Source organism: Hippocampus comes, unplaced genomic scaffold (assembly GCF_001891065.2).
Source record: "Hippocampus comes isolate QL1 unplaced genomic scaffold, H_comes_QL1_v1.1 scaffold92, whole genome shotgun sequence".
NCBI classification, from domain to species: Eukaryota; Metazoa; Chordata; class Actinopteri; order Syngnathiformes; family Syngnathidae; genus Hippocampus; species Hippocampus comes.
In genome coordinates, this window is record NW_017805379.1 from 2215293 (window position 1) to 2225551 (window position 10259).

Below are 10259 nucleotides of genomic sequence, written 5' to 3' on the forward strand. Positions count from 1 at the left end.
AAATACAGTACTGAAATACAGTATTGTATTAGAAAAATATTAAAAAAATAAGTGTTCTACAGATATAAAGAGCTAAAGCAATAAAGCTCATGAATTTTGTCTGAACCAGTTCTGTAGTTTTTCTTGTCTTTGTGTATTTTTGTCCAAGATTATATTTTTTAGTTCCCTCTATGTATAATTATGCTTTATATGTATTTTTTTTCCTTATTTAACATTGTGTGTGGATGTTAGCGATTTTTTTCTTAGCACCAAACCTTGAAATCATTGCTAAAATTTGTAATGTATGCATTTAATTTGATCTGTTTATTTTTTCTCTTGGTCAAGTGACATTTTTGATTTTTTTTTTAAATTTATATTAGTTTCCAATAATTTTGTCTGAACATTTTTCTGTTTCTTTTTCTTCTGTATTGTCAATTTTTTGGAAAAGCTAATTTTGCTCATTTCAACAGGGTGGTCGTGTTAGCACGTAACACTGAATCCATATCACGATATTTAACTCAGCATCCACATTACACATGAATCAAGTGTAACAATCATAACAAAAGCATTTCTTCCTGAATTTGTGATTTTTGAAAATTGAAAGAGATGACAAGACAGAGCAGTGAGTCCAATGTTGTCAAGAATAAACACATATGGAGGATATAATAACATAATTACGAAAACGTATTGCTGTCACACAAGGAAAAAAAAACATAATACATTTTAGTACACAAAAAACTGACAACAAGCAGTGTATGAAATGAGCCGGGCGAGGAATCTTGGGTTCCCACACTAGCCAAGGATACATCATCATTCCTGCATGTGTAAAAAAGACGAGCGGAAATCAAAGTAATCCTGGATGGAAAATGCTGACGTCATCAAACAGATCATCAAACATCCGCTGGCCCATCCCCACCAGGGTTCATATTGATATCATTATTCAATAATGCTGTGTGGGAGGCATCCGGGCCGACAGGAGAACTACTTCCTCATCCTGACCACACAGAGGCCGAGTGGCGGAGACAAAGTCCTAATTGGGTTTCCTGTTGGTGTAATGGGGGTCACTGGAGACGCGCTCGCTTTTCAGGAGGCGGCTTGTTGGTCGGCGCGGCGGCGGTGGCGGTAGTAGCGGCGGCAGAGGAGGATTTGGCCGCTGGCTCCCTTTCCTCTTGTTTGACGGTTTCCGTGGGAGGTTCGGGCTCTTTTTTAACCTCAACTGTGACACGCATTTCAAAACATGTTACTCATCATTCAAAATCTCAAGACAACAAAGTTCGATATATTAAGTTTCGAGATCCTACCAGGAATGGGCTTCTCTCCAGGCTTTGGCTGAAATTGCAGATAGAAAAAAAAATAAAGATAAACACAGTGGTACCTCGACTTCTTTGAGATACTCTGCCGATTACGTGTCTTGAGCTGAGAGCAAAAATTTGAGTTACAAGCACTCGATGGTGCCAGCGAATTTCACAACAAGGGGCAGTTTGGCAGATCGTCAACAAGCTTCAAAAAGAAGCCAAGTGCTTGCTTCAAGTTTGGCCTTTTATACTGCCCAACATTGGGTGTCAAAAGTACCTGGTAGAAGGTTGGCGGGAACTTTGACCTGAGGTCCAAAAGCAGCGTGTCCACGCGATGTCTCTGAAACAGTGAACCCGGCTCCTCCTTCTTCTTGGATTTTGGTTTGTTTTTTTCTGTCAAAACATCATTTCTTCCTCGAGAGTGTTCTTGTGACATATTTAGTGAATTTCGTCTGATCAAAAATGCTTCACCTCTCTCTTCCTGGTCTTTAAAGTGCCACCAGTATCCTTTGGAAGGATGGTAGCGGCAGTAGGACATGGCTTCGTCAAACGCAGACTGGATACCGTGAACCGCAGAAAGCTGAAATGGTTAATAAACAAATAAATACATAAGAGACAAGGAACTATGCTGACGTGAGTTGAGAAGTTTAACTTTGACAATAATAGCAATTTGCCTCCATTTTGTGGCATCCTTCTGTCAAGGAACCGTGTTGAATTGATTTCAAGACTTTCATTTCGACAATAATCGGGCTTCGCCTCCATCCCGTGGCATCTTGGAGTCAAGGAACGATGTCGATGTGAGTTGAGAAGTTTAATTTAGACAATAAGAGTAATTTGCTTTTATCTTGTGGCATCTTACTGTCAAGTAATGGTGTTGAAGTGAGTTGAGGAGTTTCAATTAGGCACAAGTAATGCTAATTTTCATTGGGTGGGTGCGAATTACGAGTGGATAGACGCTATTCGGGACGGGGCTTGGGCCTTATCCTCGCCAAAATTGGAGGGGATTCAGTGGACTGGTTCTCACCGCTCTGGAGCTGATGACAGTGCTGAGGTCCGGGGCTTGATAGACTACTCCGATGATGATGTAGTAGTCAGCCAAGGGAATCACTGGTTGGTGGAAAAACGACACGAGAAGATGGCGGTCGAGTGTCATCGTTAAAGAGAAGACATAAGATAAACAATCTGAGAGTAAAAATTCAAGTGTTGCAGCATTAGAAAAACAACAACGACAAAATAAATAAACTATGGTCTTTAGATGGTGTTCACCTTGCGTGGGTGACTGTCTCTGTTGCTTACGGATGATGTAGAGAATGGGCTCTTGCGCATGGAGAAGAATGTACTCCACCCCCACCATCTGACTGCAAAGCAAGGAAAGTGGAGTCAACCATCACCAACTTGCACATTTTCCTCAAGGACAAACCGCAGTCAACCCACACTACTTGTGTTTTTATGGGTTCTTACAGTTCAAGATTAGGGTTGCGCACCTTCAGTGTCGTATCCGTGAAATGCTCTGTTCACATGTGTGCCAAGATCAAAGGTTTACAAATACTGTAACATCCATTCTACTTTCCGTTAGCCCATCTATGGCATTTTGCATCTTACTCTACGTTAGTATTGACCGAGAAGATTTCGGTCACCGAAAATTGTACAATTACATACTTGAGATGGTCCAGGCTGAGCCGCTGCATTTTCACCACTTCGTTATTACAAGTGCGGTCATAGAAGGGGTTACTCCTCTCCGAGAAGTAATCGAGTACATTTCCAGGGTTGAGGATGGGCACCAAGCCGCTGTCCACCCAGGATATGCCCAGCAGGTTGTCTGCAATGTCAACCAAAATACATTTAGTAAGATGCAATCCACCCATCATTAAGTGTCATATCATGACTTGCTACAATACAATTGGCAAGACCATTGGAAAGTGACTTTGGAAATAAAATGTAAAACAGGTTATCCGGCTGCCCTCTACACAGGCGCATATATAAAACACGCCAATAAAAGAATGCCCCATTGATGACTACGTTCAGCGTCGATATTATTAAAGAGCATAAATAGCAGGCTTGAGTCAGAGCGGCTGGTTAGAAAAAAAAACTTGTCTTCGAATTCCAGCCATGAAAATAAAAGCGCTGCTAATGCTAATCGGTAACACTAAAATCTAAAAAACAACAAACGAAGAACAATAATACCCTTTCTTAATGATATTTTTGAAACCGAGATTTAAGTCATTCGCTCATCTTCTAGTCTCCAAAACACACGCGTGTGTATTCAATTTAAATAATAATGTAACAGCTTTCCACTACCTCTGAAATCCACCGACGCCATGACGTAAATAAACGGACGCACAAAGATGGCGTCAGTAGCATTGTCGCTATTTGATGACGGTATACAGGCGTGGGGAACTGAGTCTCGATTTGAGTGTGCGCGTGTTGTTTAGTTTCTCATATTATATTCATGTTTGTACCCTTTGCAATGCAATAATTGTGTGTTTGTAAATGCATTATTCAAGAAAGAAGGGAAAAAAGAACGGGTTCAAGATTATTATCAAGTAACAACAACAACAAAAAGGGGCGTAAATTTGAGTCAAATTCAAACAAGTAAATGTCACGTAGTCGCTTATTTGATTTAACGTGACTGCTTTGCGCCCTGAACAAGATGAAAGGGTAGTAAAATCCATCACGAACCCTGACTGTACTGCTAACAATAGCCACATTGTATCCTAGAATTATAGAACTAAACTCAAACAGTATTCCTCCACCTCACAAATTATATTTGCCTGACAACATCCAACAATTTAAAGCCACAGTATCATCCGGAGACATTAAAAGAGGCTTTATATAACCACCGGCTCTATATGTAATCACACTTAACAGCCCTCCCAGGCCTTATAATGTGGTCAGGAGGGACTGTGGTATTTGAGTGACACACCCAAAACACAGCTGAGCTCACCAGCACTGCCAGTGTGGGACACAGCAGCACAGTTGAGTTCAGTGGGTCACGACCCCACAGCTAATAAAAAATGCCAGAGTGTCCCAAGCATGTGCACACATCGGGGGAAGGGGCCTGAGATAAATGCACCCCGACACGCAGTACCATGATTCATTTTGATACCCCAGATTTTGGTGTGATGTCCCCGATCCCCATTTTACAATAACCCCGACATTAGATGTTTGAAGCAGGGGTGGTTCTAGACCCCAACGAGAAGAACCACGGAGCGGCTTGTGTGTAAATTGCTTAATGTCATAATACCTAGATTTTGGCCTGTTTTACTGCCACTTCTCCGCTCAGGGCCTTAGACAATTTCCTGGGTTACCTGTAACGAACAACGTGGGAGGAAGTCGTTTGTAAAAATAGTGGTGATGCTGGGGGCTGGTAGTGTAGCCACAACCACCCCACCCCAAGATCAACAAATAGATATCAAGGGGCATTTGAACATCTTTCCCCTGGCAATACAGTTAACACGTGCATATTCGAACCCCACCACACACAAACAATGACATCATGCTGCAGAAACAATGACATCATAGGCTGTCGAGGGATTCATGGCTCTTCTGGTCTCGAGTCTGTTCGATTGCATGACGACTGTGGCAGCTTGGGCAAGATCTGACAAGCCACGAGGAGATGTTTATCTGCTTCAGCACGCAAGATTAAAAACAACCTGAAGGCGGATCATTGTTTGCTCCGGTCAAGGTAATTTCCTCATGAAAACAGCGGTTAACGAATTATCCTCTCATGCGAGCATGCAAAACAACAACAAAAAAAAAAAAAACCCAGGAGGGATACACACATTATACATTTAACAACTTTGAGATAGAGCGCGTCACTTATTGTTTACATTACACTCTCATAGATGATGGCTTTTTTTGGGGGGGGCGGGGGGGGGGGGACTAACATATATGGCACGCGTAACATATGCTCTGACTGGCGAAGGATCAACTTGGGATCCCTTGGCTTCTTATTTATAAACCAATGGGCTAGTCGAGCATCACAGGGACGCGCACTGACGCACGCGCGCGCGCACCGACCGTGCGCATCATCCAGCAGCTTTGCTTTGCGCCAGAAGACGGACGCGCAATCTGCTGCACCGACGAGGAGGAGGAGGAGGAGGAGGAGGAGGAACAGAGGAAGGCTGAGGATGCAGTGAAAAGTCGAGGGAGGAAGGACGATTTTTAAGAACCATGTCGAAAATGAGCTTGATCCAAGGCGGCGGCCACGACGTCGTCGGCGGCCCCCGGGTGGAGGCGAGCAGAGGCGGCCTCTCGGCTGACAACGGCGGCGGGCCCCCGAGGCTCCAGCCGGGCGCGCAGCCTCCTCCCGGCGGCGGCGGCGGCGGCGGCGGCGGTCGAAGCAGAGATGCCCGCCCCCACCAGCGGCACCATCACCACCACCACCATCACAACCACCACCACGGAGGAACCTCCGGCGGCACCACCATGCTCAAGCAGCCGTCGCACAGCGAGCCCGCCGACGCCGTGAGGCGGGCGCTGGACTTCAAGTGCCAGGGCACGCAATGCTACAAGGACAAGAAGTACCGCGAGGCCATCGGCAAATACCACCGCGCGCTGCTGGAGATGAAGGGGTTGTGCCGGGTGTTCGGCGACCCGGACGGCGGAGGCTCCAAATCGTTGCTGGCCGCCATCGGCAAGTCCAGTCCGCTTACCGAGGAGCAGAAGGGGGCCATGGAGAACGCCGAGCTCGAGTGCTACAACAGCCTAGCCGGTACACAGCACGACAGTTACACTGAATTCAACTGCGCGCGAATATACACGAAAATACGACGCTGCACAAAATTACATCACGCTTCAAACAAATTATGTTCATCCCTAGGCACTACTCTACGCTAACACTACACCCTTACATGATCTTATACTACACGATATTATCCTAAATTACATTGCGTTATTGCACTACAGTAAACTACACGTGTTGGATGAAATATTTTGCTCCATGTACAGCACTCTGTATCCAGTAGAGGTTGTTTTAAAGAGCTCTATAAATACAGCTGAGTACAGTATATCAAATACTCTGCACTACACCACGCTTTGCTCAAACTTAATTTTACAGAGCACTTAAGGAAAACACACACACAGCTGATACGAAGTGCAGTGAATTAACTCCAACACAAAACACAAACAATCGTCTAATAATAAGAGTGACCCGTCCGTCCAAGGTCTACGCCAAAGTCAGCTGGGGTAAGCTCCAGCACAGCCACGACTCGAGTGAGGATAAGCGCGACAGAAGAAGCCTGGATGCCTTTTAGTTACACATGAACCTCGTCTTATTGCAGACACTGAAGCCAATTCCGAAACTCTACATAGTATTTTTGGAAACATCACGTCTTTGATGTTTTGTTTTTAAATTTAGACCTATGATATTTTTAGAAACATCAAAGACAGTCTTCCACCAACCCATTGCATTGCGTGTTTTTGCAAAAATTGCAATTTAGTCTTGCATGAACCCGTCATACTTCAATCAACATCAAAGACAATTCTGTACAAAAGTAATTTTGTTTTGGGACAAGAGAAGCCACGCAAAGCGACACAGCTTCGACACACTAAATCCACTGCGTTACACGGTGCTTTTCCCACAGCGGGGGAATAGTCCAACGAATCCTGAACGGTTCTTAAGCGCAATGAGTCACGGTGGTCACTGACTTTCCTTCTCCACAACACCCAGCCTGCCTTCTCCAGATGGAGCTGGTCAACTACGAGCGTGTGAAAGAGTACTGTCTGAAGGTGCTGCATAAGGAGGGGAAAAACTTTAAGGCCCTGTACCGCTCGGGCGTGGCCTACTACCACCTGGGGGACTTCCAGAAGGCCCTCTACTACCTGAAGGAGTCGCACAAGCAGGAGCCTTCAGGTGACCAGCACGCACTGAAGCGAACACCATGGGAATAGCTTTTACTGATCCGCAATACAAATTACTTGGGGGGGGGGGGATTTATATTTTATATATATTAGAAATAATAATACAATAAAAGATTAACCCCAAAGATGAAATGTAATCATTAAACAAACATTCAAGCATATTTAAAAGAAACAGTATTAATAAATAAACAAACCAAATGAAAAAAAAATATTTGCGTAAAAATAACAATCTTTGAATCAATAGAATACGAGAAAAAATAATAAAAAACTTCTGAAATTAAAATACAAAAGTATGAAAACAAAACAAAATATTAAGAGAAGAAAAGTGAAAAATTAGGGTACAAATAATAACAATATCGATAACAAATAATTGAAAAATCGAATACACAATGGAAAACTTAAAAAAATTCAAAAATATAAAAAATAAAATACAGAACAACCAAAATAAAACTGAAAAAAATATATGAACTTTAATCCATGTATTAAAAAGGGGTTACAAGAGGTCAAAGGGTAATTTACATCTGAAAAAATCCAAACAAGATAATAATAAATAAATAAATAAATAAAATGAACATAAAACAATACATTTAAGTACCCCCCCCAAAAAAAAAATAGACAACTTAAAAAAAATTGAAATGAAGGAGCCTCCTTTGTGCACTTGCATTGCAGACACTAACGTCATCCGCTACATCCAGCTGACGGAAATGAAGATCCGCCGCAGCGCTCAGAGGGAAAAAAAGGACGCCACATAAAGAAAAAAAAGAAGACGACGACGAGCACGGATGACTTTTCCAACTCCTCGCCACTTCTTGTCCCGCCCCTCACTTGTGTGCCGCCCGGACTTGTCATTGTATAGCAGTAAGGAATGTTCCGATGGGACTTCAAACACAGCCTGTGCACTTTTCAAACATTTAAGTGTACAGATGATTTTTTTGTCTATTTTTTTTTCTTTTCAATCACTGCCAATCCAAACAGGCTGAGGAGGATACACAGAAACAACAAAAATGCAAAAAAGTTTGTAAAGGTTTTTTTTTTTTTTTTTGCGCATTCCAGCTGCCCTCCAACGAACAAGTCATCTCCAAATGGAGTCGAGTACCATGCAACCACAAACTATTCTTACTTTTTCGTCTTGTGCTTTCAAGGAAAATGCATGGAGTTTGTAAAGGCGGAAAAAGCACACCATTTCCACCAGGAATTGAAAATATACATATCACAAACAAGTGTACATAAAAAAAAAAAAAAAAAAGAATAATAATAAAAAATTGTTGGTGTTGCACACCCAAAACAAAGCACTTGGATCACATCACGGTATAAAGTACAAGTACCCACTGGATATATCGTATGTATATGTAGTGCTCGTTTGTATTGTGAAGATGCCTCAACGGTGCGAGTGGATCATCTCAACACTGATTTTGTAATTATGATTATTTATACTTTGAAGTGCATAAAAATGCCGACGAGAGCAAACGTGTAAATAATAAAACACCTCAACCAAAGACGGCTGCTGTACTTTGTCATTTGTCGACGAAACAAGCCACGTTGATGATTTTTAAAAAGCACAACCGCTTAAAGGAAAGCAAATTCAAAATTGAAGTAACGGTGTTGACAGAATAGCCAGTAGAAGGAGAGAAGTAACAGTAGTAGTAGAAGAGGTCATCACAGTTGAGTTGTTTTTTTTGGTGGGTTATTCATTGGACCCAAATTTTTGCGCTCAACGAATAACCCAAAATACCATCAGTCCCTTTTTAACCCAAGTTGGGTTATTTTTGACCCAACTGTTTTTTTTTTTTTGTGTAAACCCCTAAAAACTAGTGTAAAAAATAACCCAATTTGGGTCAGAAATAGGACCGACCCACAACATGGGTCGGTTTGGTTGTTTTGTCTAAAAAATTGGGTTGTTCATTTTTTTTTCCTGAGTGAAAAATAAGAGAAAGGAGACAACAATAGTGAAATGAGTTGAACTCTGTTTTAATGGTGTCACACTCCACTTTCTCTTGGCACCTTTGTTTCGCTTCTTTTGACATCCAGCATTCAGACGGAACCGAGCGTACATCAGCTCACTTGGCGCGCGCGCACGCACACACACACACACACACACACACACACACACACACACACACACACAAGGACGTAGTGAGTCACATAGCAGCAAGGGGATCTCATGTTGACTTTGCGTTACGTGCGACTTTGTAGGAGGGATTCAAGTAAAAAAAAAAAAAAAAGTAATGAATAGTAATCGGCAAACTGGGTGAAATGAAGACAACAGCAAAAATGGAGCATGAGACACTAACAGTTTTTTCCTTGCAAAAAAAAAAAAGTTGATTTTAAATTGCATGTATTGTAAAACACAAATATTTTTTTAATTATAATCGTAAAGTCCAGATTTTAATATTTCATATTTTTTCAATTATGATTGGAGTAACTATATTATTATTAAATTTAAAACATTGGATTTTTTGGGTGAAGCCTCCATTAAAAAACAGTTAAAAAATTATTTTTAATTTGAATTTCTTTGATTGTTTTAAAGGGCGGCACAGTGGTCGACTGTTTTTAAAAATTTTTTTTTTAAATAAATAAATCTTTTGGTAAAGAACACAGTCATTCTCCCTTTGAGGTATTGCAATGAGTATATAATTAATGAGTGAATAAATAAACAAACAAATAACACAAAATAAATACCTGAGAGCAAAATAATGAATAGAAGGGTTTAAAATCATGAATGCATTCGTACTGCTTCGGCTGCAGTGAATCGGGTCACAAATGAAGGCAAATGCAATCAGTGATGAACCGACATGCATTTAAACGCTCCTCACATGATCTCCGTGGATGATACACGACGCAGAATACATTTTAATATACCGCTACGTATCGGACGTTCCCTCTAATTTTGGATCGGAAACAAACTGCTGCTGCTGCTTTAGTGTAAATGGTGCATTCGTCAATTGTCAATCGACTAAAAGAATGAAAGCCAACAAGCAACAAGTCAATCTAATACGTGTACATTCATGGTGCTTTTTTTCTTTTTTTTTGGGGGGTGACGGTAGTGCTTATTGTGTAACCCCCCCTTTTTTTTCTTTCTTTCTGTTAAATACTATTTTAAAAAACAAAGAATTTGCACATTCT

General features: G+C 41.6%; 2 protein-coding genes across 2 annotated transcripts; one reads left to right on the forward strand and one right to left on the reverse strand.

Annotated features, from left to right (window-relative positions):
- Positions 1 to 477: 477 nt before the first annotated feature.
- On the reverse strand, positions 478 to 3659 carry med6 (mediator complex subunit 6). The gene is made up of 8 exons (XM_019872292.1): positions 3573 to 3659; positions 2934 to 3093; positions 2541 to 2632; positions 2299 to 2381; positions 1746 to 1854; positions 1552 to 1667; positions 1281 to 1308; positions 478 to 1195 (listed from the first exon to the last, which is right to left on the reverse strand). Exons 1-8 carry the CDS (start codon positions 3592 to 3594, stop codon positions 1041 to 1043), a joined length of 765 nt encoding a protein of 254 aa, XP_019727851.1. The 5' UTR covers positions 3595 to 3659; the 3' UTR covers positions 478 to 1040.
- A 1139-nt stretch (positions 3660 to 4798) lies between these two features.
- On the forward strand, positions 4799 to 8381 carry ttc9 (tetratricopeptide repeat domain 9). The gene is made up of 3 exons (XM_019872290.1): positions 4799 to 5988; positions 6946 to 7128; positions 7806 to 8381. Exons 1-3 carry the CDS (start codon positions 5448 to 5450, stop codon positions 7886 to 7888), a joined length of 807 nt encoding a protein of 268 aa, XP_019727849.1. The 5' UTR covers positions 4799 to 5447; the 3' UTR covers positions 7889 to 8381.
- The last annotated feature ends 1878 nt before the right edge of the window (positions 8382 to 10259 follow it).

Coding starts and splice junctions, on each gene's coding strand:
- med6 (XM_019872292.1), bottom strand. CDS start 3,594: ATGGCGTCGGTGGATTTCAGAG. Junction 3,094..3,572: donor GGCGTCGGTGGATTTCAGAG/GTAGTGGAAAGC, acceptor TTGACATTGCAG/ACAACCTGCTGGGCATATCC. Junction 2,633..2,933: donor CTCAGCCTGGACCATCTCAA/GTATGTAATTGT, acceptor CTTGCTTTGCAG/TCAGATGGTGGGGGTGGAGT.
- ttc9 (XM_019872290.1), top strand. CDS start 5,448: ATGTCGAAAATGAGCTTGATCCAAGGCGGCGGCCACGACGTCGTCGGC. Junction 5,989..6,945: donor GTGCTACAACAGCCTAGCCG/GTACACAGCACG, acceptor CACAACACCCAG/CCTGCCTTCTCCAGATGGAG. Junction 7,129..7,805: donor GCACAAGCAGGAGCCTTCAG/GTGACCAGCACG, acceptor CTTGCATTGCAG/ACACTAACGTCATCCGCTAC.